The 16,612-nt window shown below is 39.0% G+C and overlaps 1 protein-coding gene across 1 annotated transcript in view; it reads right to left on the minus strand.

The window, feature by feature from the left end:
- Positions 1-16,612, minus strand: part of MORC1 (MORC family CW-type zinc finger 1) — a 168,544-nt gene that overhangs the window by 125,077 nt on the left and 26,855 nt on the right. The window contains exons 7-8 of the mRNA XM_069552938.1: positions 16,310-16,469; positions 14,417-14,522 (exon numbers count right to left, since the gene is read on the minus strand). Of these exons, the coding sequence (XP_069409039.1) occupies positions 14,417-14,522; positions 16,310-16,469 (266 nt within the window). The remainder of the gene's footprint in view (positions 1-14,416; positions 14,523-16,309; positions 16,470-16,612) is intronic.

Below are 16,612 nucleotides of genomic sequence, written 5' to 3' on the forward strand. Positions count from 1 at the left end.
TGTAGTAGAGAAGACATACGGATGGCTAACAAACACATGAAAAGATGCTCAACATCACTCATTATTAGAGAAATGCAAATCAAAACCACAATGAGGTACCACTTCACACCAGTCAGAATGGCTGTGATCCAAAAATCTGCAAGCAATAAATGCTGGACAGGGTGTGGAGAAAAGGGAACCCTCCCACACTGTTGGTGGGAATGCAAACTAGTACAGCCACTATGGAGAACAGTGTGGAGATTCCTTAAAAAATTGCAAATAGAACTACCCTTTGACCCAGCAATCCCACTGCTGGGCATACACACCGAGGAAACCAGAATTGAAAGAGACACATGTACCCCAATGTTCATCGCAGCACTGTTTATAATAGCCAGGACATGGAAACAACCTAGATGTCCATCAGCAGATGAATGGATAAGAAAGCTGTGGTACATATACACAATGGAGTATTACTCAGCCGTTAAAAAGAATTCATTTGAATCAGTTCTGATGAGATGGATGAAACTGGAGCCAATTATACAGAGTGAAGTAAGCCAGAAAGAAAAACACCAATACAGTATACTAACACATATATATGGACTTTAGGAAGATGGCAATGACGACCCTGTATGCAAGACAGGAAAAAAGACACAGATGTGTATAACGGACTTTTGGACTCAGAGGGAGAGGGAGAGGGTGGGATGATTTGGGAGAATGGGAATTCTAACATGTACACTATCATGTAAGAATTGAATCGCCAGTCCATGTCTGACGTAGGGTGCAGCATGCTTGGGGCTGGTGCATGGGGATGACCCAGAGAGATGTTGTGGGGAGGGAGGTGGGAGGAGGGGTCATGTTTGGGAACGCATGTAAGAATTAAAGATTTTAAAATTAAAAAAAAATAAACAACAACAATGAAAAAAATTTAAAAAAAAATGCATTGTTAAAAAAAAATAAAAATAAAAATTAGCTTGTAAAAAAAAAAAAAAGTTTAGGGGTAGTCTTACCAAATAACAAAATGCCTTATAAGGGCTATAGCAATTAAGAAATTCTAATGGAGCAGGAATAAAAAATTATATCAGTGAAAAGGGACAGACTGTCTAGAAATAGATCCATGAATGGTTGGCAATCTAGTTTATATTAATAATACACTTCAAATAAATAAAAAAGGCTGGATTATTTTTTAAATTCTATATCCTTTAGGAAGCACAAAATTAATCTATCCTTCCCCATGCATATAAACTTCAAAAATAAATCCCAGATAGATTAAAAGGCTATATGGAAATAAATTACAAACATTAAAAGAAATGATAAGAAAACATATTTGGCTAAAGATGGACTTTCTCAGTTCAGAATGCAAAAGAAACAGAGAAAGGAAAGTATCAGTATTAACAGATTTGACCTCAAAAAATCAAAAATTTCTGTAAGACAAAGGACAATACTAACAATGTTAAAAGTCAAGGGTGGAGCTTCCCTAGTGGCTCAGAAGTAAAGAATCTGCCTGCAAACGCAGGAGACACAGGTTCGGTACCTGGTCCAGGAAGATCCCAGATGCCACGGAGCAACTAAACCCTCCACACCGCAGTCACTGAGCCTATGCTTTAGAGCCTAGGAGCCACAACTACTGAGCCCAGATTCTGCAACTACTGAAGACCCCATGACCTAGAGGCAGTGCTCTGCAACAAGAGAAGCCACCACATGAGAAGACCATGCACTGCAACTAGAGAGCAACGCCCGCTCGATGCAACTGGAGAAAGCCCGCACGCAGCAATGAAACCCAGCACAGTCAAAAATAAATTAAAAAAAAAAAAGTCTTAAAAACAAGTCAAGTGGGGAAAAAGGAAAGGAGGTGTGTGTTTATAAAAAGCAAAAGAAAGCACCTTGTGCTGATGCACTGGTGGATTTGCATCAAAGTTTATTCATTATAATAATGTTGGTATCCTCGTTATGATATTACAATGTTGTGAAAAGAAGAGAGGCGAAAAGCAAAGGAGAAAAGGAAAGATATAAGCATCTGAATGCAGAGTTCCAAAGAATAGCAAGAAGAGATAAGAAAGCCTTCTTCAGAGATCAATGCAAAGAAATAGAGGAAAAGAACAGAATGGGAAAGACTAGAGCTCTCTTCAAGAAATTAGAGATACCAAGGGAACATTTCATGCAAAGATGGGCTCGATAAAGGACAGAAATGGTATGGACCTAACAGAAGCAGAAGATATTAAGAAGAGGTGGCAAGAATACACAGAAGAACTGTACAAATAAGATCTTCACAACCCAGATAATCATGATGATGTGATCACTAATCTAGAGCCAGACATCTTGGAATGTGAAGTCAAGTGGGCCTTAGAAAGCATCACTATGAACAAAGCTAGTGGAGGTGATGGAATGCCAGTTGAGCTATTTCAAATCCTGGAAGATGATGCTGTGAAAGTGTTGCACTCAATATGCCAGCAAATTTGGAAACCTCAGCAGTAGTCACAGGACTGGAAGGTCAGTTTTCATTCCAATCCCAAAGAAAGCCAGTGCCAAAGAATGCTCAAACTACTGCACAATTGCACTCATCTCACATGCTAGTAAAGTAATGCTCAAAATTCTTCAAGCCATGCTTCAGCAATACGTGAACCGTGAACTCCCTGATGTTCAAGCTGGTTTTAGAAAAGGCAGAGGAACCAGAGATCAAATTGCCAACATCCACTGGATCATGGAAAAAGCAAGAGAGTTCCAGAAAAACATCTATTTCTGCTTTATTGACTATGCCAAAGCCTCTGACTGTGTGGATCACAATAAACTGTGGAAAACTCTGAAAGAGATGGGAATACCAGACCACCTAACCTGCCTCTTGAGAAATCCGTACGCAGGTCAGGAAGCAACAGTTAGAACTGGACATGGAACAACAGACTGGTTCCAAATAGGAAAAGGAGTACGTCAAGGCTGTATATTGTCACCCTGCTTATTTAACTTCTATGCAGAGTACATCATGAGAAACGCTGGACTGGAAGAAACACAAGCTGGAATCAAGATTGCAGGGAGAAAGATCAATAATCTCAGATATACAGATGACACCACCCTTATGGCAGAAAGTGAAGAGGAGCTAAAAAGCCTCTTGATGAAAGTGAAAGAGGAGAGTGAAAAAGTTGGCTTAAAGCTCAACATTCAGAAAACGAAGATCATGGCATCCGGTCCCATCACTTCATGGGAAATAGATGGGGAAACAGTAGAAACAGTGTCAGACTTTATTTTTGGGGGCTCCAAAATCACTGCAGATGGTGACTGCAGCCATGAAATTAAAAGACACTTACTCCTTGAAAGAAAAGTTATGACCAACCTAGATAGTATATTCAAAAGCAGAGACAATACTTTGCTGACTAAGGTCTGTCTAGTCAAGGCTATGGTTTTTCCTGTGGTCGTGTATGGATGTGAGGGTTGGACTCTGAAGAAGGCTGAGCGCCAAAGAATTGATGCTTTTGAACTGTGGTATTGGAGAAGACTCTTGAGAGTCCCTTGGACTGCAAGGAGATACAACCAGTCCATTCTGAAGGAGATCAATCCTGGGATTTCTTTGGAAGGAATGATGCTAAAGCTGAAGCTCCAGTACTTTGGCCACCTCATGCGAAGAGTTGACTCATTGGAAAAGACTCTGATGCTGGGAGGGATTGGGGGCAGGAGGAGAAGGGGACGACAGAGGATGAGATGGCTGGATGGCATCATGGACTTGATGGACGTGAGTCTGAGTGAACTCCGGGAGTTGGTGATGGACAGGGAGGCCTGGCATGCTGCGATTCATGGGGTCGCAAAGAGTCAGACATGACTGAGCGACTGAACTGAACGGAACTGGGAAAGGGTACACAGCCTCTCTGTATTGCTTCTTATCACTGCATGTGAGTCTATACATATCTCAATAAACGTTTCAATTTATAAAAGGTCAAGTGTCAGTCTGTGCGTGTTCAGTCAACTCAGTAGTGTCCGACTCCTTGGAACCTCAAGGACTATAGCCCACCAGGTTCTCTGTCCATGTGATTCTCCAGGCGAGAATACTTGAGTGGGCTGCCATTTCCTCCTCCGGGGGATCTTCCTGACTTAGGGATTGAACTCAGCCTCTTGCTTCTCTTGCACTGGTAGGCAGATTCTTTACCACCATACCACTTGGGAAGAGTGTCAGACTAGAGGAAAATGTTTTCTTCATATTTAACACCCAAAGCATTAAGAGCGGTACTACATTAAATATTCCTTAAAATTAACAAGAAAAACTATGTAAAAGAAATATAAACAAAACACACAAGCAAATTATGGAAATAAGTGTCCAAAAAACATGAAAATATACTCAATTTTTTCAATAATTAGGAGGAAACTGGAGTGCAAAGAAATATTTAATCTACCTGCTAAATTTTTTTAAGTAACAAAAATTCATTATCTCACAGTTCTAGAAACTAGAACTGTGAGACAAAGATGTCAGCATAGTTGGTTTTTCTGTGTGAGCTGTGAAGAAATCTGTTTCATGAGTTTTGCCTAGGTTCTAAGAATTTGCTACTTGGCAACATTTTTAAAGATTGATTACATCAAATCATGGTGAGAATCAGGGCACTGAGAAAATTCAGACCATTGGTTAGGTGTATAGAAATGTAAGGATTTTCACACAGCACTTTAGCACTATTTAAATTGAAAATTACTACCACTTAATCCAGCAATAATTTTTCTAAGAATACCAAAGAAGTATTTGCACATGTGCCCTAAAATAAAACAATCAGCATTGTTGAAGAGTGAAAAAATGAAGTTTAATCAATTGAGGAGCATTGATATATAACATCATATTATACATTAAACCCACACATTATACTGTAGTGTATAGTAACTGAATATTACACAAAATTGTTATATACCAATATACAGTAATTGATCACTATACAGCCATTTCAAAAATAAGGCATAGCATTTTTAAAAGTCATCTTTTAGAATGAAGTACAGCATTATCTTCTAAAGGGAACCAGGGTCTCTTGGAAAAATGACTGCAGTGCTACATCAGGGAAAAGAGGAAAGTAATACGAGCCCAGAACATCTTGTGGATCCAGCAAGTACAGAAGTGTTTTAAAATGATGATGACATGAAAAGAATATAAGATTCAGCTTGAACAGGCTCCCACTAGACAAAGCCAAATTTAGAACACCTCTAGCCAAATAATTTAGAACACCTCTAGCCAAATAATTCAGAGAAGGCAATGGCACCCCACTCCAGTACTCTTGCCTGGAAAATCCCATGGATGGAGGAGCCTGGTGGGCTGCAGTCCATGGGGTCGCTAAGAGTAGGACACGACTGAGCGACTTCACTTTCACTTTTCACTTTCATGCACTGGAGAAGGAAACGGCAACCCACTCCAGTGTTCTTGCCTGAAGAATCCCAGGGATGGGGAAGCCTGGTGGGCTGCTGTCTATGGGGTCACACAGAGCTGGACATGACTGAAGTGACTTAGCAGCAGCCAAATAATTTATACAGACAGTAACAGATTATGATCCTGAAAATAGAAAGAATAAAAAAGAACCCAAGGATCCAAACTACATATAAAAAGAGGAAGAGCAAGAGGTTGAAAGATAAAGCAAGTGTGGTAAAATACCAACATTTGTGGAATCGTAGTGAAGTACATTGGAATTCTTGGTATTATCTTTGCAAACCTTTTGAAAAGTTTAAATTATTTCAAAAAAAGGTAAGGAAGAAAAAAAATCTGTGTTAAATCTAATACAAAATGACAATTACTGAGAAGAAAACTAGATGATATATTTAAAAACTCAAGGTGCAGAATTTAAAAGGAACTGGGATAGAAAATGAGGAAGCACTATTACACTGATCTGTATGTCTATGAAGTTCGATTGGTTTTCAATAAATTAATATATGTATACTACTTGAAGCCCCTCCTGTCATACATACTCAATCCTCTTCCCCAAAGATTAATGCCCCTGGAACAGGTGATGAACCACCAGGTAAACAAGCAAGAATGAGATGTAGTAAAAAAAAAACTAATACACAGATCCAGGATTCATTGGCATATCTTACATCAATTGCAAATTCAGTTCAGTTAAGTTCAGTCACTCAGTTCAGTTAAGTTCAGTCACTCAGTTCAGTTAAGTTCAGTCACTCAGTTCAGTTAAGTTCAGTCACTCAGTCATGTCCGACTCTTTACAACCCCATGAACTGCAGCACGCCAGGCCTCCCTGTCCATCACCAATTCCCAGAATTCACTCAAACTCATGTCCATCGAGTAGGTGATGCCATCCAGCCGTCTCATCCTCTGTCGTCCCCTTCTCCTCCTGCCCTCAATCTCTCCCAGCATCAGACTCTTTTCCAATGAGTCAACTCTTCGCATGAGATGGCCAAAGTATTGGAGTTTCAGCTTCAACATCAGTCCTTCCAAAGAACACCCAAGACTGATCTCCTTTAGAATGGACTGGTTGGATCTCCTTGCAGTCCAAGGGACTCTCAAGAGTCTTCTCCAACAACACACTTCAAAAGCATCAATTCTTCATCACTCAGCTTTCTTCACAGTCCAACTCTCATATCCATACACGACCACAGGAAAAACCATAGCCTTGACTAGACGGACCTTTGTTGGCAAAGTAATGTCTCTGCTTTTTAATAATGCTGTCTAGGTGGGCCATAACTTTCCTTCCAGGGAGTAAGCGTCTTTTAATTTCATGGCTGCAGTCACCATCTGCAGTGATTTTGGAGCCCCCCCAAAATAAAGTCTGACCCTGATTTCACTGTTTCCTCATCTATTTGCCATGAAGTGATGAGACCAGATGCCATGATCTTCATTTTCTGAATGTTGAGCTTTAAGCCAACTTGTTCACTCTCCTCTTTCACTTTCATCAAGAGGCTCTTTAGTTCTTCTTCACTTTTGACCATAAGGGTGGTGTCATCTGCACACCTGAGGTTATTGATCTTTCTCCTGGCAATCTTGATTTCACCTTGTGCTTCCTGCAGTCCAGCATTTCTCATGATGTACTCTGCATATGAGTTAAATAAGCAGGGTGACAATATACAGCCTTGGCGTACTCCTTTTCCTATTTGGAACCAGTCTGTTGTTCCATGTCCAGTTCTAACTGTTGCTTCCTGACCTGCATACAGATTTCTCAAGAGGCAGGTCAGGTGGTCTGGTATTCTCATCTCTTTGAGAATTTTCCACAGTTTATTGTGATCCATACAGTCAAAGGCTTTGGCATAGTCAATAAAGCAGAAGTAGATGTTTTTCTGGAACTCTCTTGCTTTTTCCATGATCCAGCCGATGTTGGCAATTTGGTCTCTGGTTCCTCTGCCTTTTCTAAAACCAGCTTGAACATCTGGAAGTTCACAGTTAACGTATTGCTGAAGCATGGCTTAGAGAATTTTGAGCATTACTTTACTAGCATGTGAGATGAGTACAATTGTGCGGTAGTTTGAGCATTCTTTGGCATTGACTTTCTTTGGGATTGGAATGAAAACTGACCTTTTCCAGTCCTGTGGCCACTGCTGAGTTCAAACAGGAGATGGCAAGAGTGAACATTGATATTCTACAAATCAGTGAACTAAAATGGACTGGAATGGGTGAATTTAACTCAGATGACCGTTATATCTACTACTATGGGCAGGAATCCTTTAGAAGAAATGGAGTAGCCATCATGGTCAACAAAAGAGTCCAAAATGCAGTACTTGGATGCAATCTCAAAAATGACAGAATGTTTGTTTCCAAGGTAAACTATGCATTATCACAGTAATCCAAGTCTATGCCCCAACCAGTAACACTGAAGAAGCTGAAGCTAAATGTTTCTATGAAGACCTACAAAGACCTTTTAGAACTAACACTCAAAAAAGATGTCCTTTTCATTATAGGAGACTGGAATGCAAAAGTAGGAAATCAAGAAATACCTGAGGTAACAGGCAAATTTGGCCTTGGAATGTGGAATGAAGAAGGGCAAAGGCTAATAGAGTTTTGCCAAGAGAATGCACTGGTCATAGCAAACACCCTCGTCCAACAACACAAGAGAAGACTCTACACATGGACATCACCAGATGGTCAACACCGAAATCAGATTGATTATATTCTTTGCAGCCAAAGATGGAGAAGCTCTATACAGTCAGCAAAAACAAGACCAGGAGCTGACTGTGGCTCAGATCATGAACTCCTTATTACCAAATTCAGACTCAAATTGAAGAAAGTAGGGAAAACCACTAGACCATTCAGGTATGACCTAAATAAAATTCCTTATGATTATACAGTAGAAGTGATAAATAGATTTAAGGGACTAGATCTGATAGATAGAGTGCCTGATGAACTATGGATGGAGGTTCGTGACATCGTACAGGAGACAGGGATCAAGACCATGCCCATGGAAAAGAAATGCAAAAAAACAAAATGGCTGTCTGGGGAGGCCTTGCAAATAGCTATGAAAAGAAGAGAAGAGAAAAGCAAAGGAGAAAAGGAAAGACATAAGCATCTGAATGCAGAGTTCCAATGAATAGCCAGGAGAGATAAGAAAGGCTTCCTTAGCGATCAATGCAAAGAAATAGAGGAAAAGAACAGAATGGAAAGACTAGAGATCTCTTCAAGAAAATTAGAGATACTAAGGGAAAATCTCATGCAAAGATGGGCTCGATAAAGGACAGAAATGGTATGGACCTAAAAGAAGCAGAAGATATTAAGAAGAGGTGGCAAGAATACACAGAAGAACTGTACAAAAAAGATCTTCACAACCAAGATAACCACGATGGTGTGATCACTCATCTAGAGCCAGACATCCTAGAACGTGAAGTCAAATGGGCCTTAGAAAGCAATCACCAAGAACAAAGCTAGTGGAGGTGATGGAATTCCAGTTGAGCTGTTTCAAATTCTGACAGATGAAGCTGTGACAGTGCTACACTCCATACGCCAGCCAATTTGGAAAAGTCTTTATTATAAAATTATAATTTCATACCAGTATCCACATAATGGGCTTCCCTGGTGGCTCAGATGTTAAATAATCTGTCTGCAATGCGGGAGACCTGGGTTCTATCCCTGGGTCGAGAAAATCCCCTAGAGAAGGGGGTGGCAACCCACTCCAGTATTGTTGTCTGGAGAATTCCACAGATAGAGAGGAGCCTGGAAGGTTACAAATCCACAGGGTCACAAAGAGTCAGACACAACTGAACCACTGACACATCCACATAATAAGGTTGCATGTCTTATGAATGAAACTTAAAACATCCAAATTACAGAACTGCAATTCCACACCTGGCATCTACATAAACTCTCTGAGTAAGGAATGTCAAAGCAGAATGACAATGCTGTAGATTTTGTATATGCCAATTCACACTAACCACATATGAGGTTAATGATGGGCACTGACTCATTTTAAAACCTTCCACCAGCCTGTCATCTTGCACTTTCTTAGTCCTACTACCCTCCATCAATATGTAACCTTTGAAAATGACTTTTAATTTTAATAATCTGTGTGACTGTGATTGAAGGTTACTAACAACCACCAGTGAGAAGGTAAAAATGGACTAACTTGATTCTGTCTTGATTCTATTCTGCACAAATAGACTACTTCAAGGAAAAAAAAACAGTTTGGGGGGAGAAAATGTTACAAAGGTTTGAGGTGTGGGACTTGGTTGAGAGTTTCAAAAACTACCATAACATAAATAAACAAAAATTGGGGTGTCCATGGTGGCTCAGTGGTAAAGAATCCACCTGTCAATGCAGGAAATGTGGGTTCAATCCCTGATCTGGGAAGATCCCACATGTTGTAGAGCAACCAAGCCCATGCACCACATCTATGAAGCCTGTGCTCTAGAGCCTGGGAACTGCAACTACTGAGCCCACATGTCACAGCTACTGAAGCCCACGGGCCCTAAAGCCTGTGCTGTACAGCAAGAGAAGCCACAGCAAGGAAAAGCCCCCACAACACAACTAGAGAGTTGCCCCCTCTCACCTCAACTAGAGAAAAGCCCGCACAAAGCAAAGACAGCACAGCTAAAAATAGATAATAAATTTTAAAAAATTTGTCTAAACAAACAGGCCCAAAAGAGACACCTTGTTTCCTGTTATTAGTTCACTTTTATTTCTTTAATATTTAGTATTCTCAGCCCTCTCCGGTCCCTCCATTTTGTTCCAAATTTTATTTTGTTATGAAACTGCATTTCATACCATCTTCTTCCCTTTCAAGAACTCTGCCTAAGTTTAACATGATATAATTCAACACTATTCTTTTTCTGTAGCTACAACTCTCTCTGCATGTTGCCCTGGAACCTCTGCACCCCTCTCTTGCACTCTCCACATACCACAATCACAGATCCAAACCCCAGTTTAATATATCACACATTAAATGCAAACTTATGCCTCATCTGCATTCTGAAATTGTGAGATGAATGTTATATATCTACACATAATTTTTCTTAAGTGGAAGCAGTTTATCTTTAGACTGATACTGCCAAAGCACAAGCCACCTCCCTGTGCTTGAACATCACACTTAATGAAATTTTCATGAGGCTACTGTCATCTTGAAACAAGGCCCTGACAATGGTCAGATTACTACTGTTCGAGCCTCAGCCCAAGGTAAAATGACAAAGGATTCTGATTGCTAAGTTTAAAATAATAAAATATTGGTGATGCCAAATATTCACAAGAACTGTATGAAAGTTCAGATCCTTTCACTCACTGGTTCCCTTCCTGGGAATCTGCCTTAAGAAAATAATTTTTTAAAAAAGTACACATTTACAAATATGTTTATTTCAACATTCAGTTCAGCTCAGTTCAGTTCAGTCGCTCAGTCGTGTCCGACTCTTTTACCCACAAATAATTTGAAACACTGAGATTAATGTTACTATACAAAAATGCAGGAATTGTTATGTAACTTATGATGAATCAATGCAATGGCCACTTATCAAGAAATCATGAAACGAGGCTTATTAAGACTATACATATAACTTAGAATAAAGTTTAGAAGCAAATCGTAAATGAAAAAAGAAAACTGAAAAATTGCACTTAAAAACACTAGAATGGACAAATATAAATTAATAATCATGATATAGAAATTCTTTTCCTTAAAAAGTTTTAAAATATTGTTTTACTTTTGATTTTACAATAAGAAAAATTGGAAGGAAATAAATTATACCAGAAAATCAATTCTCTGAAGCCAAACGAAGCCTGAAAACTTGGGTTTTCCTATTCCTATGTAGAAAATTAAATTATTTTCAGAATTGGCAGGACCTCACCATTTAAGGCTAAAGGTGAAAATTAGTTCAAAACCTTGAAACTTGTTTTTGGACAGATGTCAAATCATGCCCTGTGGCTTCAAAGAGATACCATAGCCAGAATAGAAAGAAATAGTGAAAAAGTTGTCTTATTACAAACCACTTATTCTCAAAACCAAGATATGTAAACTGTACTTGATTAGATGTTCAAAGATCAGAAGTCATAAATGGAAGAGTCAAAAAAAGATCCATCTGGGACCAGATGCATTCTTTCAGCCTCAAGCTTTAATGGTTTTACTAATCCGTTAGTGAAGAGGAATTAGATGTTTATTGTCAGAATCCACTGACTTTTTAGAGGAGAAAACTGTGGCATTATTACTGCCTCCCCAGGAAGTAGTATTGCTGTCTCTACTTGGCACCAGCTGGTACTTATAAAAGAAACCATGCAATGTACTGCATCTTTGGTGCAGAAATTATGCCACCTCTTTACAATAAATCCTTCCTCATAAAATCCCATCCTTGTCTTTAGAAAACTTTTCTTGTGATTGAAATGTGAAACATTTTGTTGAAAAATCAATCAAATAAAAAATTGCAGGGTGGTCAATGTTCCAAAGTGAAATCGTGTATTTCCTAGGTCTGATCCATTTTCTTTACTTTGTAATTAACTGCCTAAGTGCCTTAAGAGGGCTTCCCTGGTGGCTCAGATGGTAAAGAATCTGCCTGCAATGTGGGAGACCTGGATTCGATTCCTGGTCTTGGGAAGACCCCCCCTGGAGGAGACTATGGCAACCCACTCCAGTATTCTTGCCTGGAGAATCCCCACGCACAGAGGAGCCTGTGGGGCTATAGTCCATGGGGTCACAAAGAGTCGGACATGACTGAGCAACTAAGCACAGCACAGCAAATGCCTTAAGAAGCTTCTGGCTTCATTAAACAATCTGAGAACAGTCGGAATTTTCCCCGAAGAATTAGCTGTCAAATTATTCTTCTAATCATATGTTATTTCCTAATGCTAGTGTTGAAAGGCTAAGGCATTCTGACAGATAACTGTTTGAAAATTTGAGCTCAAAGCTGTTAAGTAGTATGAAATATTGGTTTTGGAACCAGTTCTTAAGTAGAGGAAAAGGCCAGCAAGAGAGGAAGAGACAGTAATGAAGGTGCCAGTAACAGTTCTGGGCGCCCTTTCTGATGTTGGCATGTTAATGTTGGCAAAGGGGTTCCCAACACTTGCAGAACAGTAATTAAGTTGGATATTAAAAACAAACAAACAAACAAAAAACCTTCATTTCTGTGTAAAAGGAGAATTCCACATTTTAGAATGAGATGAGAAAAAAATATACATTAGAAAAATATAGAAAGGATAATTTAAAGTGGGTTATCATATGTTAAAGTCTCTAACTGGGAAAAGAACTTTCAAAATTTCACCTCCAAGGAAAAAGAAAAAGTTGTCTAAGCTGATGTGCTTACTTGGGTCTCAATGCTGCTGCTGCTGCTGCTGCTGCTAAGTCGCTTCAGTTGTGTCCGACTCTGTGCGACCCCATAGATGGCAGCCTACTAGGCTCCTCTGTCCCTGGGATTCTCCAAGCAAAAACACTGGAGTGGGTTGCCATTTTCTTCTCCAATGCATGAAAGTGAAAAGTGAAAATGAAGTCACGCAGTCGTGCCTGACTCTTAGCGACCCCATGGACTGCAGCCTACCAGGCTCCTCCGTCCATATCTTAGTCTAAAACTTCACTGTCCAATACTGTAGCTTCTGGCCATACATGGCTATTGAGCACTAGTCCAAGCTGATATGTGGTACACATGTAAACCACACTGGATTTCAAAGATTTGGAATGGAAAAACTTGAATGGAAAATGTCTTAATATTTTGCATACTGAAATTGAAATTATAATATTTTATATATATTTGATAAAATAAAAACATTGTTAAATTAATTATACCCATTTCTTTTTACTTTTCCTAATGCAGCTACTCATAAATTTAAGATGACATACATTGTTCATATTTTTGGCTTTCACTATATTTCTACTGAACCACAATTGTTCATTAAATAAATCAGTCCAGATTAAATTCCTTTAAAATCCCTTCTAACTGGAGCATTCTGACACTAACAGAATAATGGTTTAAGCTAATAAGCTTTTTTTTCCTTCTTCCTCTTTCATTAAAAGTTTTTTATTATTGGAATATAATTGCTTTACATGTTACATTCATTTCTGCTGTACAACAAAGTACATCAGTTATATGTTTACATATATCTCCTCTCTCTTGACCCTTCCTCCCATGCCAGCACTCGCGGTCTTCACACCAAGACTGGTGCTCAGTACCGAGTACTGAGCCCAGCTCCCCGTGTTACACAGTACCTTCCCAGTAGCTACTTATTTCACACTTGGTAGTATATACATGTCAATGCTGCTGCTGCTGCTGCATCGCTTCAGTCGTGTCCGACTCTGTGCAACCCCATAGATGGCAGCCCACCAGGCTCCCCCGTTCCTGGGATTCTCCAGGCAAGAATACTGGAGTGGGTTGCCATTTTCTTCTCCAATGCATGAAAGTGAAAAGTGAAAGTGAAGTCGCTCAGTCGTGTCCGACTCTGTGCAACCCCATGGACTGCAGTCCACCAGGCTCCTCTGTCCATGGGATCTTCCAGGCAAGAGTACTGGAGTGGGGTGCCATTGCCTTCTCCACATGTCAATGCTACTCTCCCAATTTGTCTGCTAATAAGTTTTAAATACAAAGTGAAATACAAAGTTACTCTAGAGAAATCTAGGTTTAATCACTATTTCATATTTCGCCATACTTTTTCACCCATGCCCTCTACTAATTTCTCATTCTGTTCCCTATGGATCCCCAATAGCCAAGAAAAGTGAATATCCATTTATTTAGTTATAAACTGCAAGTAAGCAGTTCATAGGACCATTCTGAACTATCATTCAGTGATATTCCTCTGAATCACCTCTGAAACATATGAAAAATATTGATTCCTAGGCTTGATATCCAGAGATTCTGACTCAGTAGATGTGGTATAAGACAGGATCTTGTACTTCTCAAGAAGCTGTCTCACAGGCTCAGCCAGATTTGGGAATCAGTGGTCCAGCCTAACATACTTTATCTGTAATTGGGGTAAAATGAATGGCTCTAGTGCTGAGGCCCAGTGGCCTCCGACCTGGAACCAGGATGCAGGTTTCCTAACCCCAGTTCACTGGCATCACTGACACATGTTCTGACAAACACTCATATTACTCACTCTCCAAGAGCCCCAGCCACCAGTATATCTTCTCTGTCAGTTTTAACATCCAACTCAGGTTCTCCACTAAGCAGAAGCTTCAAGTTATAAATAACCAGCAAAGTACCTAGTGGAAAAATAGATGTTTGACTTTTGTCAATATTTAACTACCCTAAGCATTATTCATGGTGCTATTATCTCACCTAGGGAATTAAGCCTACTATAGACTAAATTTTCTTTTGTACTTCAGTAAATAAAATGCCTTGGTAAGTTCCGATATATATGTCTTATACATGTCTTATAGTAAATTCCACTTTCTGCCAAAGAGCATTGAGTTTCTATAGCGTTGTGCTTCTTTTTAACTATCCAACTTATTATGTCTTTCAGTGTGGATTCTTTTCACAATTTGCATTATAAAAACTGTTAGAAGCCGGAGCCAAATTTGTATTATAGGTAAAACTCTCATTGCCAGAACTGAAATCAATGCACATAAGAACAAAGATGAATTTTTACCATTTGTATAAATCTGAAGTATTGCTTTTGCATAAATGTGTATAAATATGAAGTAGACACTAACAGAGGCATTGGTAAACTTTTTCTGTAAAGGGCCAGAAAACAAATATTGCGGACTTTGCAGGCCTCTTACAACTACTCATAACTCAGCTCTACAGTGTAGTATAAAAGCTGCTGCAGGGAATACACAAATGAATGATGTAGCTATGTTCCAGTAAATGTTAATTAAGAAAAACAGCCATGGGGCTGATTTGACCTGCAGGCCCTAGCTTGCTGATCCCTGCTCTAAAGCACAGTAAACAAAAACAATCCAAAGTGTTTATAAAGTTGATTATAATATAAAGACAAACAGCACTGTCAGAGAAATTTGAAGAACAACCAATTACACTGTTCTTTTTGGTAATACTAAAATGAAGGGGAGAACAGCAGAGTGACGGAGAATCTGGACTTGGACTTGGGAGCCTAAACACATGTGTCAATACCCTGGACCAACCATTTGCTATCACAATGACTTCAGGTAAGTGTCCTAATCTATATGATAGAGCTCACGAGGCATTTAAAACACAAGGGTTGTTTTGAGGATTAAATGAGTTAATTTTTATAAAGCATTTAGGAAAGTGTTCAGGAAATAGTATATCTTTCAAGTATATACATCAGTATTTCACAATTAGAAGGCAACTAAAGAGATTATATATTAACCATCTTTAAAGTATACCATGTATCTTAATAAAATGAATATTTAAGTGCTATTATTTTTCTTCTATGAGAAAAGGAAAAGGATGACATAAAACATTACTTTTAAACAAACTGCCACAAGTTAGAGAAGAAATTTTCTATAAACATTACATAAAACAGAATTTTAATATAAACAGAATAGAATTGTGCATGTTAACATTAGAAAAAGCAGGATGCAAATAGCTTTCTCTAGAGCAGGAACCTTTTCGCTTCTAGATATGAGGTGGTAGAAGTCTGGAGAAAGACTGGCACAGAAGCCTGGACTTGTTACTTTATAAACTGCCAACTCTCTTATAAACCCTGGGGTCATCTAGTCTTGGATGCTGTGGTAAAGCATCTCCTCATACAGAGAGATGGGGAGAGAGGTTGTCTCTGGCACAGAGATTGTGATTCCCTATGATCACAGCCTGTGTCAACCTCTCCTTAGCCGGTTTCACCAGGCTCTTACAAGTACAAACATTTCTCCCAGTGCCAGTGACTGAAGAGTTATTCCTGTTTGGACTCTCTAAGACAAAATTTATATAAATAAAATGAATAACTGCCCCCATTTGAGATTCCACATGGCATTTTAAATAGAAACAAGTATGAAATCATATTTACAGTCTTTTGTACGACACTGAAAACAAACACTTCCACATTAAAGTTTCAGGGTTGTGATGATCTTACCACACTTGCCATAGATCACATTAAATTGCTGCATCAATTCAGCTTCAGTTTTAAATGGAGAATATTTATAAATTATAGACAATTCTGTTGAGAATTTTTGAGGATCATCTGTGACAGATTCTCTGGTTCTTGTTAACCATGAAGGTATTGGAACCACAACCTATTAAAAAAAAAACACATCAATTTACTATGAAACACACAAATAAAAACCATCATTTTTTTTTTGTCTGACCCTGTCAGTCAGTTTACAATCCAGCCAAATTATACAACACTAGGTTAAGAGTGGACTTGCCCCAGGTATTC

The sequence above is a fragment of the Ovis canadensis genome, chromosome 1 (assembly GCF_042477335.2).
Source record: "Ovis canadensis isolate MfBH-ARS-UI-01 breed Bighorn chromosome 1, ARS-UI_OviCan_v2, whole genome shotgun sequence".
In the NCBI taxonomy this organism is placed as follows: Eukaryota; Metazoa; Chordata; class Mammalia; order Artiodactyla; family Bovidae; genus Ovis; species Ovis canadensis.